The sequence below is a fragment of the Leiobunum rupestre genome, chromosome 9, assembly GCF_980474605.1.
Source record: "Leiobunum rupestre chromosome 9, qqLeiRupe1.1.hap1, whole genome shotgun sequence".
Lineage (NCBI taxonomy): Eukaryota > Metazoa > Arthropoda > Arachnida > Opiliones > Sclerosomatidae > Leiobunum > Leiobunum rupestre.
The window spans coordinates 58,983,697-59,003,294 of NC_143392.1; the positions used below are offsets into that span (position 1 = coordinate 58,983,697).

At 37.3% G+C, this 19,598-nt stretch overlaps 2 protein-coding genes and 1 long non-coding RNA gene across 4 annotated transcripts; 1 reads left to right on the forward strand and 2 right to left on the reverse strand.

Annotated features, from left to right (window-relative positions):
• The first annotated feature begins 10,941 nt into the window (after window positions 1–10,941).
• LOC149931614 (uncharacterized protein F54H12.2-like) lies at window positions 10,942–12,264 on the forward strand. Its single transcript, XM_090158016.1, has one exon. The coding sequence runs from the start codon at window positions 10,942–10,944 to the stop codon at window positions 12,262–12,264; it is 1,323 nt and encodes a 440-aa protein (XP_090014142.1).
• Window positions 12,265–14,177: 1,913 nt separating this feature from the next.
• On the reverse strand, window positions 14,178–17,229 carry LOC149931615 (uncharacterized). The gene is made up of 7 exons (XM_090158017.1): window positions 15,985–17,229; window positions 15,736–15,877; window positions 15,614–15,678; window positions 15,453–15,554; window positions 15,320–15,383; window positions 14,819–15,247; window positions 14,178–14,761 (listed from the first exon to the last, which is right to left on the reverse strand). The coding sequence occupies exons 1-7, from the start codon at window positions 17,227–17,229 to the stop codon at window positions 14,178–14,180; spliced, it is 2,631 nt and encodes an 876-aa protein (XP_090014143.1).
• Window positions 17,230–17,474: 245 nt separating this feature from the next.
• On the reverse strand, window positions 17,475–19,584 carry LOC149931616 (uncharacterized). Of its 2 annotated transcripts, XR_016473954.1 has the most exons (4): window positions 19,214–19,584; window positions 19,114–19,151; window positions 18,777–19,044; window positions 17,475–17,892 (listed from the first exon to the last, which is right to left on the reverse strand). It is a non-coding gene; the product is annotated as an uncharacterized LOC149931616 (long non-coding RNA). The 2 variants fall into 2 exon arrangements; XR_016473953.1 differs by lacking the exon at window positions 17,475–17,892 and having other exon boundaries at window positions 18,508–19,044.
• Between the last annotated feature and the right edge of the window lie 14 nt (window positions 19,585–19,598).

Here is a 19,598-nt window from a genome sequence, read left to right on the forward strand (position 1 = left end):
TATTCCACTGTCGAATTATAGTGGAATGTAATATCCTACGACTCCTCAGTAATTCCAACTTCCATGGTTAGCTGTTTCGTGATGAATCGAACCCCTCTGACACCATATGGGGCATAGAAGACCTACTCATCTACGATACTTTGCGTTGTATCTTCATTAGGATCCCGGTGATAGTATGCATTTAGCGCTAGCACTAAGAATGGGAGTCTCTCCCCAAGGCAACTTCTTACAGGTAATTCCTCTCTTCCTAAAACATTGCTTTAGTGCTTCGGTTTAGTTAAGTATTTAGTTTGCCTGTCTGATTATTTCCTGTTATGGGCTAGCACCAGCAATAGGATCGGGTATGAATAGGAACATATCAGCAGTCAACCCTTGTAAGTAACCCAATGCCATTAAGGGTTGCCACAACTTTTCCAGTTCTTTAATAAAACGTAGCATTTTAGAATGGTACTGGGGGATGTTGTAATTTATATCCCCTCGTCGGACAGATTTCGGATCTTTTCGATACACTAGCTGTTTAGTCCACCCTAGTGTTAGTGGCTTTAGATATGATACCTCCTTCTCTAAGTTGTCTTGATCTTGGGTTGATGACATAATTACTTGCTCCTCTTAATAATGTTCCTGCATTTGGATCTCGGTTGCTGTGGTGGACAGCGGTTCATCTTCTGAATCCTCAAGTTTAATCAGGCTGGTTGCGCCAACTAGACTAGACTGTTCTTCGGAGTTCTCGTCTGTGCTGTCCCAATCTTCTAGTGTCACTGACATCGTGTTATCATAGATAGTATCCTGATCCTGCTCAACAATGAATTTTAATTGACGAACGGCCCATTAACCTATGTTTTTACAAGTTTTGACTTCTTGGAGTTCGTAGGTGACGGGACTATACTTCTTGAAAATTCTAAACGGCCCTTCCTATTTTAGGAGTTACTTTGCCATCACTCCAGTGGCAGTATTAGATTGTGTATGAGTCCTTTTCCACACCCACTGACCTGTCTCCAATTCTGAACCTTCATATCTCGGATCATTGTTATGTTTTTCTTTCTCTTGGGCATGATGAGCAAATCGGCTGCCATTGTCCAATTCTGTATGGAGTTCCGACAGAGTTCTTTTTCCATACTCCTGGTATACAGTGGACCTCGTGGTTTTCTTCTTCCCAAGGTAACTGTGGTTCTCTTCCATAGTTAATGGTAAGTTGGGGAAAATCTAGGCTTAGGTCCCATTTTTATGGGCATTTCCCACATACATATTTAATTGTTCACCTAGAACTCGATTGACTCTTTCGCTCAAATTCGTTTGTGGATGGTAGGGCGTGGTTAAGTTTGGTGTAACTTTCAGGAATCGGCACATTTCCTTCCAGACTCCAGAGGTAAATTGAGTTCCATTGTCTCAAAATATCCGTTCGGGACATCCATGACGTGAAACATTTCAGGAATACCTGGGCGACAGTTTAGGCTGTAATAGTCTAAATTGGAAACAACTCCACATATTTTGAATAATAGTCTACTATTAATACTATATATCTATTATTTCGCTGGTGGGTAAAAGTGGCCCCATCATGTCAATTCCTACTAATTGTCCTGGTCCATCTTTCCCATTGGATTCGTATTACGGGCCTAATATTGTTGACAGGTGGAACATTTTTTAACCCATGAATAGATTATCTAACGGAATCCTGGATAGTATTTGCTAGTTATCTTCTTCTCAGTTGCCAAAGTTCCTCGATGCCCGGCTGTAGGATGATCTTGATACATTTCCATTAGGCGAGGATGAATAGTCTTGCGTGACACAACTTTAACTTTAACTTTGAACTTAACCTTAAATGTGTCCATAGCGAAGAGCCCAATATCTGCACAAAATAAAATAATGGATAGACTCCAGAAACAGTTTAACATGTTGAGAAAATATATAAGGCCATAAGAGCACTAATAGTTTTAAACTACGCATACGGTAACCATTAGTTTATCTTCTTATAAACACAAATCAAAAGGGACGGTATTTACTATATTATCTCGAGTCAGAATGTAGCCGATTTTACCCCATCGTATCTCAAAACCTATAGGTCGTATCAAAACAAGTGAGGTATCGTTTGAAAGGAAACAGGAACGCGACAAATATATACGAATTCAATCGATCAGGCTAGAGGCGACGTTTCGTAGTAATGGGGCAAAGTAAGGCGTACAGCAAAATCACTAAACCGATTTAAATGCAATTTAGTAGGCAGTTTCAAATTAAACTCCCATTGTGTCCTTCCAAAGGAGAAGTTCATATCTGGTATAGTTCTTGAGCTACGGCGACAAATGTACAGTTCAGCGAGTCTGTAACGAAACCATGGAGTAACAAACACATAAAAAGTACTAAATTGGAGCGACCAGCTATTTAAAATAATTAATGCAAAAGGTTTGAGTGTTGATTCTTAGTGAAAACATGGCGCTGTGTTCGAAAAATTAGTCTTGCAAGTCGCAGATTGGACAGTTAGCTGCCAGAGGGCGTTAAAGGTCAAAATGCCCGCTATGAAGGGTATACTTGGAAACTATTTATGCAACATATTTATCGGTGGATTGTAGTTAAAAAGGGGCGCTGAGTTCGACAACAATAGTCTTGCAAGTGTCAGGGTGGGTGTCGTTCGCATGCATATATTTTATTTGGTGAAGTTAAGAGTTCAAAAGTTGCTAATAAGATCTTTAACGCAAAACTTGTACTTGAGATTATTTCTAAACAGATGCTTTGACCACTACATTTCAAATACATTTCCTATCCCTTTACCGGTAGAAATAGCCTATTTTGCAAACACACTTGCGTAAAGTTATTATTAGAAGTGTATTTAAGGTGTTAGGGAAATACATTTGTACAATTGTCACTAAAGAATAAATTTGAAAACAGTTTTAGTATTTGAGCTGATAATGATTAATGAACCACAAAATATTAATTTTATTAAGAATATTATTATTTAAATTTACGAGTTTATTTAACGTGAATTAATGAAATTACGTGTTAAATCAAAACTACTTAATTATTTAATTAATTTTTTCTGTTCTTAATTTTTATATTTTTTTATATTATTATTTTCTTAATTTTTATTTCCATTATTTTCATTTGATGAATTATTTCTAAAATCACAGCCAATTACTGCGAAAAAGCTGATCTAAGTTGGCCGCGCTAAAGTCCTTTTAAAATATCTGGTAGCCCAGTTTGTAGTTTCTTTTGTACGACGCCATTACTCGATAGTTTGGAATCGGTCACCATAAAGTCCATAATGCGTTCTACACAAACGTTAAAGATTATAACATAGTAATCTCTAATATTGCTAATAATATATCAGAAGAGTAAGTATTTTATTAAAAATCTGTTTGATTTTTTTAATGATTTTAACTCGATTTTTTTAATGTGTCTTTTACAGAGGTAGGAAGAAAATATGTTTGATCAAAGTCTATTCATTTTGGACCTGTACATGTTTCAATTTAACTTTTTAAGTTAATTATTCATTACTCTCACTGAACGGTTCGCCTAAAGCTTTATTTTATACTGTTATATTTTATTCCAAAAGTAAGATTTGGATAAATATTAAAATTACGCTTCGAGAAACAGTAATTTCTAGAGTACATTTTTCATCCGATAGTCTTAATTTTTTTAAGGAATAGTATTAAATGGCTTAGTTTTATTTTGCTTCTGATTTAAAAATTAATTTTATTGTTTTTTTTACATTTGTATAAGGAAGTTTATTTAATTTTTTAAGTGTTTAGTTCGAAATTTATTTCGTTATATAAAAATTAAATAACTATATAAGTTTTGTAATTTATATGTTAACTGCTAATACTTGCAGAGTTCATGTTATTACAATCAAATTGTACACTTGTTGCTGTATTTTTTCCATTATCTTGTATTTTAATGTTTTAATAAAATTTTAATATCAAGTTTGGCTTTTTAAATTATTTGTTCAGAATACGATATCCAATGAACGTCCTAGTTTCATCCCTATTGAGCCATGATTGAACCAAATTAAAGGCCTAAAGACATCTCTATGTTTTATAGAAAGACATCCAGGGGACGACCGCCGTAATCGCCGTTGGATGTCCGAAAACTCGTCGCCGGGACGTACTACGGCTATAGACAAACCGGACATTTGGACGTCCTTTAACGTCCAACCGACGTCAACCCCGGATTTTGGGATGTCCTACGGACGAAGGCAAGATCCGAGTGTGACGTCTATCGGATGTCCATAGGACGTGTTTGTGTTTGCTGGGAAGAGGTTGTTTTGTCTTTTGTCAAGCAAATCTTCGGGTTTTTCGCCAAAGAGCCCTTTATGGAATTCAATTTTGGGGACGAGGGTTTTTAATTCGTCAAATTGATCGTTCCAAAGATTGTAGCAATATAAAATTTTTTGGGGTGGATTGTCGAACATTAAATTTTTATTTTTCAGGAGATTAGAGGTCCAGTGACTTTTCCCGACTAACTGGGGCCAGCCAAAAGAAAGGTACAGGGGGTTTTAAATTTTAGGCGTGTGAGGGACATGAATATCCGTAGGAAATAGAAGTACCGTCTTTGAAAAAATATACGTTTCGTCGACGTAAAGCCCACGACTTTTTCGGCTTGTCTCAGATACAAGTGCCCGGTTTTTTGTCTTTTCAAAAATTGGAAATTAATGGGCTCTTCGAGTTCGTCCGAACTGACCGCTATTCTAATTCGACTAGAACCCTGATTTTCATCGCTAATTTCGTTTAATAAGGATTGGAAAATTTCGTTTAATTCGGTTTCTATTCGCGCGTAATTGAGTTCGTCCAAGTTTTTAAACTCGCACTTGAATTCTAAAGTTTTACATTTGTATATTTTGGAAGTCCGAGAGATAATTTTAGTAATCGATTAAAAGTTATCAGGTCGAAACCTGGTACTTAAATCGAGAGGGGCTTCTTGAGTCATTGTAATTTACGAATTTCGTCGTAGCGTTGAGTCACTTCCCTAAATAACCGCAGGACGACGTGAATGTCTCATCTTCCATATAGGGTCAGCGATTTTGCAAATGTGGAACCAGAATTTTTGGTCAAGCAAGTGTGAGCGGTGGCCTGGCTATGGCGAATCACTAAATTATCGCCCTAAATTAGGTAAACGGCGTCTTGGTCCTTGACGTATTGTAAGGGTGCTTTAAGCTGGGGTCCTGATTCTAGTTTAACGCATACACCCTGTGTAGTCGGTTGCGGACGACTGGATGCTACGTGCGTGGCGTAACGCCTTATATCTATATATATTTTTTGGTCAAAGGTCGTTATTTTAACGCCCAAATCTTCGAGCTCAGAGAATTCTAATACAACATCGTGCCAAGTGGTTTTCTAAGTTAATTTTTCTAGGTCTTGTTTAGCCCCTTCCCCAGCGTCGCTTTTTTCATTAAATAATTGTCGAGGTTTATATTTTTTTAATTACTTCGCCGATTTTTGATTTTCTAGCGTATACTTCGGGCAACTGCACTGGTACTGTTGGTGGGGTGTCATTATCGAGCTTAATGGCGTCTCGGGCTGCCTAAGACATATAGAGATTAAAAACCAATCTCGCTTAAAAATTTTCAAAAACATAATTACCATCTTGCTGATCTTCTTGAGTCTCTGAGTCGTTGGGGAAAGAGATTCCGGTGTTAGTCGCTTCTGCGAAATTGACCGTTGCGCGATTTCTTTTATACTGGCAAGTAGAATGTAAAATGAGAGAATAAGGACCGATGGTGCAGTTTTTAACATGCGGTGCTATGCGGTGCTTTTATCCATTTCGCCGTGTGAGAGTTTCAGGACGGTTCGGTGCCATTGTCCTAACATTTTCCCATAGGGTATCATGGAGTGTTTACCGGTGGTGCAGTTTTTTAGGACGCCATTTTGTTTATTTGTTTTGAAGTGTGAGATAAGGGATCGTGCAAAGTGCAAGGATGAGTAATGAGTATAAAAGGGCTTACTACCAACGTCAACTATCGCTCATTTTAGTTAAACTCCATTCTTAGAAAAGGGAAGAAATGTAAGTAGATCTTTCTTTCCGTAAACGTTTTTTAAACAATACATAACCCTTAGAAATTCTAGGAATATGGGCAAGGTTTTCCAAATTTCATCTTCGAAAGGAATTACAGTAACGCCGGAATGTTGCATCCGCATCGGAACATTAGACGGGAATTCCGGCATCACTCTGACGGAGGACGAATTCATGCAACTGAAGAGGGAAAGCAATCAAATATCGGCGTTCATAGACAACGATTCTTTAGAAACTTCCTTTTGGCCCTTCGATGGGTCTGAAACAAAGCAAGTAGAGCTACGCGTTTATCAAAATAGGAAAGTCATCGACGTGAGAGAAGTTAAACATGGATCCGGAACAAATTACGCAAAAGTTTACATGAAAAATGGTTTTACCATCACCACGCAACCTTGGAAAGTTCTGTTGCAGAGACATGGCGAAGTGATGACCTACTATAACGAAGTAAAACGTGTTTATAATAAAATTAAGGAAAGTGTTATTGAGGAAATTTCTAATGAAATAAAGAAAAAATGTTACGGCTGCGAAGTTGAACATCCTTCGCAAACCCAACACGAGTGTTTATATCTTGATTGGAACTCCAGAGTAGATACACATTTTTTTGTCGCGATATCTAAATTAAGTTATTCGGAAATCATATCAAAAATCGATACTTTTTTAAGCGAAGACTTTCTCGATCACCTGATATGTCACATTGTATGTAACGCCAAGAAATTTATGTACCTTTACGGTGAAGTTGAATAATACTATTAAAACAAATGATAAAACGCAAGGTTATTCATTTCACTTACCATATTTAACGAAGGACCCTACCATGAAACACCCCTTTACTGGGCTCGTATCAGGCCCGACGCAATCAGGAAAATCGCACTTTATCGCTAACCTGATTAAACACCGTGAATCCTGCATTTCCCCACCACCCGAGCGAATAATTTGGTGTTACACCGAATATCAACCCGTGTTGTTTAATTCCGTTTTGGAAAGTAATCCGAAAGTAGAATTTCACGAAGGATTGTTAGACCCCTGCAATTTGAATCCTGGAATTAGAAATTTCATAATTTTTGACGACTTATTATGTGAAATAGCAAACAATAAAGAAGTTACTAATTTATTCATACGAGGCTCACATCATCGTAATACTTCGGTTCTGATTTTAATGCAGAATTTGTTCTATCACGGGAAAGAAGTTAGAACTCTCAATATAAATTCACAATATCTCGTAATTTTTCGTTCCGCTAGAGACGTTTCCAGTGTGCTCCATATAGCTAAGCAAATTTCACCGTCAAATACAAAATTTGTCACTGACGCATTTCGTCAAGCGGTTGAGAGACCTTACGGCTATTTATTTATCGACTTAAAACCTAATACGTCAGATGAATATCGGCTGCGAACAGGAATCATACCGGGGAAAGAAGCTGCCGTTTTTGTACCAAAAGGAAAATGAAGATAGCCATATCGAATAGAGTTTCAAAGAACCTAAATTTTTTGAAATATTTATGTACCTGTAATCCAAAACAACGAAAAGCGTCAATCGCGCTCGCGGATCTCGATGCCATTTTGGTGCTGGCGGAATGTTGCATAAATGTACTATGTGAAAATGTGAAATTATCAGATGGTCAAAGGAAACGGTTGAAGAAACATCGCGTCGTTTTACACCGTATTTGTGGTTAAATACCTGTTTCTAAAAGTAGAAATATATTAGTTCAGAAAGGGGGGTTTCTTCCTTTCTTATTAGCTCCATTACTTTCTATCGTTAGTTCCGTAGCCGGGGCTGCAATAAATCGCGCCATTAACAAGTAAATGGCTCGCAAAATGATATAAGTGTCCGAAGACGCATTTCAAAGACTAAAAAGTGGAATCACCGAAGAACAAAAAACGCCGGAAATACCCACCTTAGATAAAGATATGAATTCAATCCTCACTAACCCTAACAAAAGTCAATCTGAAAAACTGAATTTGTATAACCAAACGTTACAAAGACATAAACATACAAATCGCAAACCAATTGAAAAAACTCTCCCCAAAAAATCGTGGTACGAAGAAATAGCATCAGGAATTCCACCAATATTTTATAGTGACGCGTTTGCCTTATACACATGGACCCAGCAAAATAAAAATATATCATGGTCCGAACTTGGAGAATTGGAAATTGGAGGTCGAGTCGTCTCGGGAACAAATGTGGTTGATTTGATTTATGACGCTGTTAGAAGAACAAATCCGGTTACCGACCCGGAAGGGTTTAATATATTTTATCAAACTCTTCAAAATAACAATGTTGCTAAAAAATATATCAAGAATGGCGCAAGATTGAAAGTTCTAAATTCTTTATCGTATCGTACACCACCATCTAGTCCGCAACAATGGGTCACGGTTTGATTGTATTCAGCTGAATAAAATTACTTCTCATTTACCTTTGGTGTTTATTTCTATTTCTTATCTCAGGATGGAAGGTTGCGAGGAAATCGTAGCTGTAGGAATCTTGTCAAGATTAACCTTATCGTTTTCCAAAAATCCTAAAATCTCCACCGCTTTCTTAGTAGTATTAATATTTCTAATATTCGTATTGTTTGATATTGCTTTTTGGACCTGTATTGCAACCAATCACGGAAATACTTCAAATTATGGATAAGCTGGAAGCTATTTATTACAACATAGCAGACTCCGGCGGGTACGTCGGCGTTCAGGGATTATATAAGTCGGCCCGGGAGAAGGGTATCAAAGTTTCACTGAAAAATGTACGGGAATTTTTACATCGGCAAGATACATACACTTTACATAAACAGACGAAGTGGCGCTACAAAAGAAATAAGACAATTGTTTACGGTATCGATGAACAGTGGCAGGCAGATTTAATGGACCTTCCAAAACTTACGAGATCCAACGGAGGAAATAGGTATATTCTCGCCTCTATCGATATTTTTAGAAAATTCGCTTTTGTTGAACCGGTAAAAGATAAAAAGGGAAACACTGTAGTGAATGCACTGAAAAAGATATTAGATGGTCAATGGAATTGTCGAAGGTTACAATCTGACCACGGGAACGAACTCGTTTGTAAAACCGTCCAATCCGAATTGAAATCACGTGGAATAGAGTTTTTCGCAACCAATTCCGAAGTGAAAGCTAGCGTCGTTGAACGTTTCATACGTACTTTTAAATCACGATTATTTCGGTATTTCACAGCGAAAATAGATCGACCTACATCGACGTGCTTCAAGATTTGGTTAGTGCTTACAATAACAGTTATCATCGATCGATAAAATGTAAACCCGTCGAAGTCACGCCCGAAAGATTTAAACGAATTTGGCAAAACCTATACGGAGATATTGATTTCAGTCCGCCTGTAAATTACGATTTCGAAATTGGTGACATCGTGAGAATTAGCAAAACCAAAGGTATCTTTGAAAAAGGTCATCTCCCAAATTTTTCGAAAGAATTGTTTCGGGTGACTAAACAAATACCGACACAACCCCCAGTATATAAACTGGAGGACTTAAATTCGGAGCCCATTTTGGGGGTTTTTTACAAGGAAGAAGTTCAGAAAGTAGGAAAAGATCTTGAGACTTGCCATTTCGAGATTGAAAAAGTACTCAGAAGACGAAAGAAAGCGGACAATACGGAAGATTTACTTGTGCGTTGGAAGGGATACGGACCGCAATTTGACAGTTGGGTGCAAGAAGTAGACTTAAAATGAGTTTCTACGTCACTTTACCGTCTGATTCTTCACTGAATTACTTTCCTGATAACACTCTAAGCAAATTCCGAGCTTACCTCCCCGAAATTATTCAACTGAATGGGCCATATGAAGTTGGATTAGCGGAAATAAGTTATCCTAGGACGTGGAACAACGTAAAAGAAGAACAAGTCGTAGAAGTGATGACTGAAGACCTAAAAACGATTATAAGCATACCCGATTTTGTAAATACAAAAGAGATTATTATACCCATGGGAACTTTCTCCTCGATCAAAGAAATAATAGAAAAGCTAAAATTTCAAGAAACCGCCGTTTTTACATACAATAAACATACGAAACGAGTTTCGATTGAATTAGAGAAGCACTTCATCTGTAGATTACCTTCTGAAATTGCGATGATGTTGGGATTTACTCTTAACCGAGAAGCTTGCGAAATCGGGAAATCTAAAGTAGCACCCTACACAGCGGATATAAGTGTGGGCTTACATTCTCTATTTGTGTATACCGACGTTATTAAAAATACCATCGTGGGCGACCAAAACGTCCCCCTCTTAAGAATAATTAGTGTTAAAGGTCAATACGGAGAAACTTTAGACGCGTTGTTCACCCAACCCCACTATTTACCTGTCGCAGGTTCAAGCATTCAAATTATCGAAATTAATGGATGATTTAGGGGAACCCGTTCGTTTTGAGCGTGGTAAGGTACACGTTACCTTACATTTTAGACCGCGACGAGACTGGATTCCCCTATAATATCAGGTGTAGTTTAAATTTACACGTCACTTTAATTTAGTACAACGAATGATCAACATCATGAGACAAATGCACTATAACCCAATAGGCAATGATTACGAAAAGTACTATTTAAATCAAGCTGGGTATGGGGGTATTCCCGTATATCGTGGAGTAGGTGTAATGAGGGGTTACGGATTGGGAAATATTTTAGCTTCCGCCTTTCGAAGTGCTATGCCCATGTTAAAACGTGGTGCGGAATATCTAGGTAAAAAAGCACTCGTTACTGGGGCGAAAGTCGTTACCGATGTTGCCAGTGGAATTCCAATCACAACCGCTCTGAAAAATAGAGCCATAACCGCCGGTAAAGAATCCCTGTTATCAACCAGGAACGAGGTCAAAGAAATGACAGGCTTAGGACTTAAAAAGAAGCGCCGTGCGACCCGTCACATCACTTCCGTTAAATCCAAGAAGAAGAAAACAACGTTTCCTTCACGTTCTGATATATTCTCATAAACGTTATGGCTCTTTTACACCCACACTCGAGCGGGTGTGTAAATTCGGAATTGGACCTTTTTCAAGTTCCGTTGACTCAGACGGGTATCGTCAGCGGGGAATGGGTGGAATACAATCCTATTTCAAGCATTACTAGCAATTCCGCTCTGACGTTTTGCATTAGTGGAAATTCCGAAGCCTACGTCAACTTGTCGCAAACACTTCTACACGTGCAGGTGAACATGACAAAGCAAGATGGATCTTTTCCCGCTGCCGCCGTAATCGCTGCTGATAGCACAGTTACCACACCCGCGGATAACATTGCACCCGTCAATTTATTTCTACAAAGCCTCTTTCCGGAAGTTCATTTATTTTTAAATGAAAAATCCGTTACTCCCAACGCTAATAACTATCCATACAAAAGTATGATTCAAACAATGCTAACTTTTGGAGATTCGGCCAAAACTAGTTATTTGACTAGCTCCTTATTCTATCGGGACACGGCAGGACAATTTGATAATTTTACAAAAAACAAAGGTTACCTAAAAAGGAGTGAATTTGCTCAAAAGGGGACTATAGACATGATCGGTGTCGTTCATTTAGATATGTGTCAACAACCTCGTTATATTTTGAACCTAGTCGATTTGAAATTCGTTTTCGGAAAACCAAACGTAGATTTCTGTTTACATAGTGATGTCAAATGTAAGGTCGAAATTAAGTCAGCTTCTCTGTACTTGAGAAAAGTAAAATTGATCCCCGAAATTCCTTTATCTCACGCAAAAGTGTTACAAGTAGCGCGAGCGAAATACCCTATTACCCGCACCGAATGCACTTCCTTTTCAATTCCTAACGGAAATATGGGTGCGGTGCAGGATCATTTATTTACCGGTCAAATTCCAAAGAAAGTCGTTATTGGGCTAGTTTCTCAGACTGCTTTTCTTGGTGACTTGAAACTGTCTCCATTTAACTTCAAACATTTTAATTTGAATCACATTGGGTTGTACGTGGACGGAAGTAGCGTACCTCATAAAGCTCTTACCCCAAATTTCGCCGAGAACAGTTACATACAGGCTTACGCTAATTTTTTTCTTCAAACTGGACAATGGAATATAGACGAGGGCAATCAAATCACTAGAGAAGATTACGTGGGAGGCAATTGCCTTTTTGTTTATGATTTGACGGCTGATTTAATTAACAACGCCGACCATTTTCATTTGGTCAAGAAGCGAAATCTAAGACTGGAAATTAAATTCGCTTCTCCTTTAATCGAAACTATTGCCGTAATTGTGTATGCCGAGTTTCAAAGTTTGATTGAAATTGATAAAAACCGTAACGTAGTCCTTGACTAAAATGGACACGTTACAATTAACGAAAATTATGGAGCAGGATAAGTTCACTAAGGGATTATTTCGGGGCGTTTTTCCCGCGAACAAATTACCCAAATTCGTTACAGAATTCCCATCTTTATATATCGTTAACACTGCTACGTCTGGAGAGCATTGGGTAGTGTTATATTTCTCTTCCAAACAAAACACAGGTATTTGTCTTCCAAGACAATGAGAGAAACTTGAGCAAAAGAATGAGGAATGACTAAAAAGTGTATTTTTCCAGAGTTTTTTGACAGTTTCGGAAACGCACCCGATAGCTTTCGGTTCAACGACTTTGTCGAAAGAAATAGCAAAACAGTTACCTTTAATTCATTGCAATTACAAGGAAATATGAGTATGACTTGTGGTGGGTTTTGCGTATTCTTTGCAATTCATAGATCTAGGGGTATTAAAATGTTCAATATTGTTTCAAGATTTTCAAATAAATCTTATGTTAATGATAAAATGATTAGGGAATTTATGTACTGTAATAATTCAACGATGTTTTATTTGAAATTTATATTTCACTTATGATTTGAAAACCACATAAAAATAAATCCTTTGTAAGTTGTTTTTTACATACATGCTTTTCTCAATTTCTTTATATAATAGTGTCCGTACGATAACGTGCTTATTCCATCCCCCAAAATATATTTTTTGTTGTCACAGGGGTTTAGCGCCATTTTATTTTGAGCTATTGTGAAAAGTTTGTGTTTCAAACTAACTATTCTCTTCATTGAATTAGTTGTGAGTTTTCTCTCGAACAAACATCGGCGGTAGTGAGAATGGCGAATTTTGTTTTTCACCACTCGTTTGCATATACCCTTGAGGGTTTTTTCTCCCCCTTTTTCGATATAAAACTGTACATTTTCGGACGTAATCCACAGAATTCTCGGATAGGAATACCTAAGTTAAAATAAGTTCGTTTTAGTCCTGTGTATATTTACAAGTAGAACAATTACTACTTGAATAGAATTACCGTTCATCTCATCTTTCATCTTCCCAATGACCTTCTTATTGACGTCACTGAAAAGAGGGTGGTCGGTAGCGTACCCCGAGAAGTCGAATAGATGAGAATCGAACTTGAAATCGGTGTAGATGTCATCAGTTTGAACCTCGTACGTCAGACTGTCGGTGTCGGTAAAGAGAAGACGGGCATTTCCTTTGTACGTCTTAATCATGTAATCATAATGAAACTCAAACATGCTTAGCTTAGACAGCTCCAAAATCGAGAAACCCAATAATAATAATAATCAGCTAAGCTAATCCATGGCAGACTACCGTAAAGTCTTTAATATTCACCTGTGTAAATCGGTCTATTTAGCGTCAGAGTCCTTTTCTTCATATGGACTCCTACAAGATCGTTATGAAAAATAACGAATTTTTCAAAACATGGTGAAGAGGCTTTTTTAGTGACTCGCTCTGGTGTTTGAACTAAGAAACTCGATTCTGTTTCGTAAATTCTCCATAGTTTTGCCTAATAAAATAATATAAAATAAATTAATAATATAAAAGAATTAATAATAAAAAGAAAATGAAAAAATAAAAATCATAAAACCAATAATAAAAAATTAAACAAAAAAAGAGTAAAAATAAAAAATAAAACATTTAATGAATTGAAAATAAAAATATATACCGAATACGCTGTTATTTTGTAGCTTGAATAGATCTCTCTCAAAATCGTTTGTTGCCAGTTGTCTTTTCTGGGTATTGCCCTCTATGAATTGGCGAAGCCAAGGTCCTTGAGTGAATGATAAAATCCTATGAACCTTTGTTATTTCCAATCCTTTGGAAACGTAATACTTCAGATTTCTGTAGTGGATGACGTATTTTTCTTTATTCAACAAGCTTGGGACCAATTTTAGGGGGGTATCTTTTTGTGGAAGATCTAGGTCTTATAGCATAAGTTTATAATAAGGGGAAAACATATCCTTAGTTATTATCTTTGATTCGGGGGCGAGTGGATAACAATTGTGCTCTCGGTGAAGTTTTTTCGGGTATTTTAAGTCAACTTCCAATATGAAGCCGTTGGGGGATTCGTTTGACGTATTGAGCACGTGATTGTTTGTGAAGGACATCAGGTCGTTGTCGGGTACCCACGCGAATTTACGAATTGGGAGGTATTCCATCATAGAGAAACCGTATAAATTGTTCATGTCGAGGTACATAATAAAGTTACTCGGCTTAAGTGGATCGTACGTTTCTGGGATATACTTATTGTTTGCCTTGGCGAATCTTTTACTTATCATAGAAACGCCTCCTCTTATTCCCCGTTCGAGAAATAAATGGATGTCTATATCCGTTATCAGCTCTAGCCTGACATTTGACATAAACAAAGCGGCTTCCCAAGCTAAACCAGGACCGGTGTACGCGTGACAGCAATCGAGTGAATAAAATTCCATAATCATGTTTCGAAAATTTTGAAAAACATCGGCTAGTTGCAGTGTATCAGCCTGGACGTATAAATCGTGTAGTTGACCTAAAACAAATAAAAAATTACTATATTAAATTTAACCAAATTTCGGGTGTTATATACCTAAATTATGGATATTGAACTCTTTCCACAACTGGGAAACCTCCGCGTAACATTCGTCAGTTAAGTGTTCATCGGTTAGAGAATTATAAAATGCTTCTTTAGGAGGTAGTTGAGTTTCGTTAAATTTATTTACGTCACTCATGTAATCGTAGGCATACTTCAGTTTTTTAAGTAAGTGAACAGCTTGGTTAGGGGGATAAACAGAGTTTAGAATGGGAAACTTCTCAAGACCACCTTTTGCTAGATTGGCGAACAGTGTTTCTAGAGACGTTGGCATGAACCGAACGGATTCTATAAAACGTAGCAGTCCAAAACAGAAACTTATATAGTTTTCAGATGTAGAGGGTATACAAGAAATGTCTTCTTCCTTATTCAAACCAATTCGCTGCATTATGAGATGAGCATCATATCTGTAAATGTTGTTATTCACTTTTAGAGAATGAACTTTATATAGAACTGCTTCATTAGTTTTACGTACCGCGATAAGTTATGCATGATTACCGGTATGAATTTTCCCACACGAAGCTTTAGATTGCAAGCATTGTGCGCCATTCCGCGAAATGTCCTGAAAGAAAACCATTTATTTATTGGGGTTTTTATAATATATTATTGGTCTAGACCGATAATAATCAACCTGAGTAATGGCAATGATCTCTGACTGGGGGATCCTCACGAGTAAGAATTTCTGAGCAAACATAGCAATGTGTGGCTTTGGAACACATGTCCTCTTCAACTGCTGTTAAATTCATCGGAACATTCTTCTTTAATAAGTCAATAATGGTCCTCTGCTCCAACAGAAGACTCAAGAAAGACGTCAATAGCATCTATTCCTCTATACGTGACAGGCGTGTTCGGTTTATCTATAAAAAATGTTTATAATAATTTTAGTTCCGTGGAATAAGAAACAAAATACGTACCGTCTGGCCCTATGACTACATAGCTAAATCCACAAGCTTCGTGCTCAGACAGTTTTGTTGTAGACGATAAGAGGTTATCTCGACATCGTTCCTTAATTTTTACAAAAATTGACTCGAAGTCAGCTACTATAATGTAGGGAACCTTTAATAATAATAATAATAATGGTGAATTTATTTGCATTACATACCGACCCCAACAGCCATTAATACACAGGTACGAAAAACATTAATAAATATAAAGAAACATACCTTCTGCAACCAACCGAATTTTTTAAACTTCAAAATTGGGTCTTTCAGCGGGAGTTTCACTCTCTGTGGACCGTGCGTCTTGCAAATTTGCACGTGATCTGAGTGGATTTTTTCCGAATTTTTCCCAGAAAAACGGTGCAAACAATAGCGACATACGTGCACCTTACCATTGTGTTTAGTAAAGTTACTTAGCAGTCTACTTAAGTTCCGAATCAGACAAAAATGTAGATTTTCGCCGGAACCAATGGAAAGCAGATCAATCTGTCGACTTTCGGACACTTTATTTTCACTGACACATCTAGGGAATATTTCATTTTTCTCCCATCCAAATATATTGACGGAAAGATTGTTTTTTAATTCAAACTTTTTTAACTTAGAGTTATTTAGTTGAAACGGAAGAGAAATGTCCGAACAATCCAAATTTGCTTCGTATGGTCTGTATTGGTTGATCCTTTCGGCGTGGAACTTCGCTGGATGGAGTTGAGCGATAATACACCAAAGGAAGCACTTTTGGTCTTTCGATTTAATGTTAACGATTGCTAGGCAATTTCGGAGTTTAGGGGGGAGATCGATATGTCCACCACCTACAAGGGGTCTGTAAAGTATAACATCCACTTTGAAAAACAAAATGCGTTGAATAACCCAACCGCTACCAAGATCTTGAAAGTCCTCCATATTCTTAGATATTTGGAGTAGACACACGTCAATTTGAGTGGGCAGTTCATCAGTTGTTAGGGTAATTTGATTTCTACTCCGGAAATAAGGAAGTGCTTCCACTTGTTCACCGTTGCTTAACTCTCGTAGAAATCGCACGTGAATAAAAATATTCCACTTTATACCGTTCTTATCGCTTAATTGTTTTTCTAGATATTTGATTAGACCCACCTTAATTACCGAAATAAGTAATTCAAAGTCAGGGTAGGTTGATTTCGGGTTATAACGAGAACTCGTAGTAGCTTTTCGAAGAGCCGAAATTTCCTCAATGTTATCATCGAAATTATCCACCACAGGCTGGCCATCCGTAGTGTTTCTTTTTCGGTGTAGGATTAATGTTGACGAAGCTGCTTCTTGTTTGTCCAGATCGGTACGACGCTTGTGAAGACTTAAATGTCTCGATAACTTATCCTTGCGCGCAAACGAACATCTACATACGTCGCAGGAATATTGTTTCTTTTCGTGAATTTCTCGAATATGTCGACAAAATTTCCTCCGAAACTCTTTCGAGCAAACGCTACACGAAAACATGGTGGTGTCTGTCCTACCGGGTGTACTCGAGAATAATAATTACGAGGTGGTTGACGGGGTTTTATACTCTTTTCTATGACCCGCTTCTCACTATTATAATATCAGTAAAAATGTAAATCGACCCTCTTCAAATCAAAAGATAAATATTCTTGAGTTTTTATTCCGTTATAGGGTTTGGAAATACCTCTCAGAATCTTTATAAATAGGAAAATGGGCTATCGTAAGAAACAAATGCGAAATATTCGATAAATCAAATAAATTTTTTATTTTACATTTATACAAATTAAAAGTTTATTCAATTTCCGACTCACTATCGGAGTCCTTTAGGCTAATTGCGGGGTTTTTTTTAAGAGCAACCGTGGCCCGATTTTCCAGTTTTAATAAACTATTCAAATGTTCGTCGTCACCCTTGGGTCTCTTTGACGTCTTTGGTGTAGCATCGGTGGGGCGTTTCCTCGTGTTTTTATCTTTTTTCGGGTGGATTAAGTCAGATGAGGTAGTGAACGGTTGATCAAGCTGCACGGTCGAAGGTGTAGATACGAGGAGTTCGGGTAAAGATGATTGTATAGGGGACGATGATGGTATCCCTGACTCCACCAACATTTTCGCCATGTCATGATCCTCCTGCGTTATTGTGGGATCTTTGATGGGGATTTTTTACACCTGCACAGAGAGAAATTGCATTAAAAATATTGACGCTCGAAAGAAACAAAAGAAAATTTGAAACAATAGACAACGTGATATATGCGGACGCCTGCCCAAGCTTTGACTTCCAATTTTCTACAAGAGCATTGAATGGAACGTAAACATCAATCAAGTTTTCCGTTTCGTTACGGACGTATTTAGCATAAAACTTGCTAGAGTGGACGTCAGAAACAATGGCATTCAGAACGCCAAAGGAAATCGCTTTCTGAAAGGTGATGGGGTTACGTAAAGTTGTATACCGAATTATACAAACGGGTATATTTTTGTCGAGACTTTGACTCATTTCGAAGAAGGTTTAAATTTAAGCTATTGTTACTTTAAAAGAATGAAGGTAGAATGATTTATTTCCATGAAAGGATCCCCTTTTTATACTTTCCTAAATTTTAAATGGTCCTTAAACTTCATTTGGTTTATTAACCCTAAATTTCAAAATATGACTTCTGAAAACAAAACATTTGGGCGATAAATATTTCATTTCACAATTTTAACAAAAAAACCCGACAATACATTTATATGAAATGGAAATTGAACCTTACTACCCCAAAAATAGTTGTCAACAAAACACTTGACGTATAAAAAATTTATTTTGCAATTTAATTTAATACCGAAATAATACATTTTATATAATTGAACTCTGCGAATTTATTTTTACATATTCTTTTTCCATTGGCAAATTCGGTGCGCTTTGTGTAATGCGCAGTTAGTATCATTATTGAAATGATATTTACATATCAACGGACGCAAATCGCTTCCCAAACTACTAAATTTGGGGCAACCCAAATCTTCAATGTTTAAAACGTCTTTTCCAAGACATTTGGAAAGAAAGTTCGTTTTTTCTAGGCCTTTGGAGTAAAATACGGTCGCTTTATTCACTAAAGCTATGATGATGTCTCTCACGCTTTCGAATTCTAATTCTCCGTCATTCCATTCAAGACCACAAATACTGCGGGAAATCCAAGAACAGTTAACTCGTGATAGGGGAATTGAGGTTTAAACGAAAACACGTCACACTCTCCAGTTCCCATGATGATAAATGCAAGTTCCTTAATAATGTTATTGCGATTCGCTCTTAAGAAATTCACTTCGATAAAACAAGTAAATACGTCCGTCCTATTTTTAAAAAAACACGATTTTATTATGGGAAAAATTTGGTCGGTAGTAAAAACAATCTATACTTACATTTTTACGTTGGGTTTACGGTTACAAATACTTCATTCCTAGAATTTCTAAGGGTTATGTATTGTTTAAAAAACGTTTACGGAAAGAAAGATCTACTTACATTTCTTCCCTTTTCTAAGGCTGGAGTTTATCTAAAATGAGCGATAGTTGACGTTGGTAGTAAGCCCTTTTATACTCATTACTCATCCTTACACTTTGCACGATCCCTTATCTCACACTTCAAAACAAATAAACAAAATGGCGTCCTAAAAAACTGCACTACCGGTAAACACCCCATGATACCCTATGGGAAAATGTTAGGACAATGGCACCGAGCCGTCCTGAAACTCTCACACGGCGAAATGGATAAAAGCACCACATAGCACCCCATGTTAAAAACTGCACCATCGGTCCTTATTCTCTCATTTTACATTCTACTCTGGCAAGGTAAGGGGGTAGGAACAATATGATCGCGTGACGGGTAAGGAATGAGTCATATTAACAGG

What these genes read in the sequence shown, in the direction of transcription:
- LOC149931614 (XM_090158016.1), top strand. Translation starts at nt 10,942, where the DNA reads ATGGCTCTTTTACACCCACACTCGAGCGGGTGTGTAAATTCGGAATTG.
- LOC149931615 (XM_090158017.1), bottom strand. Translation starts at nt 17,229, where the DNA reads ATGTTTTCGTGTAGCGTTTGCTCGAAAGAGTTTCGGAGGAAATTTTGT. An exon ending in AATTCGGTTGGTTGCAGAAG is followed by an intron (nt 15,878 to 15,984) that starts GTATGTTTCTTT and finishes TTATTATTAAAG; the next exon opens with GTTCCCTACATTATAGTAGC. An exon ending in GTGTGGGAAAATTCATACCG is followed by an intron (nt 15,248 to 15,319) that starts GTAATCATGCAT and finishes ATTCTCTAAAAG; the next exon opens with TGAATAACAACATTTACAGA.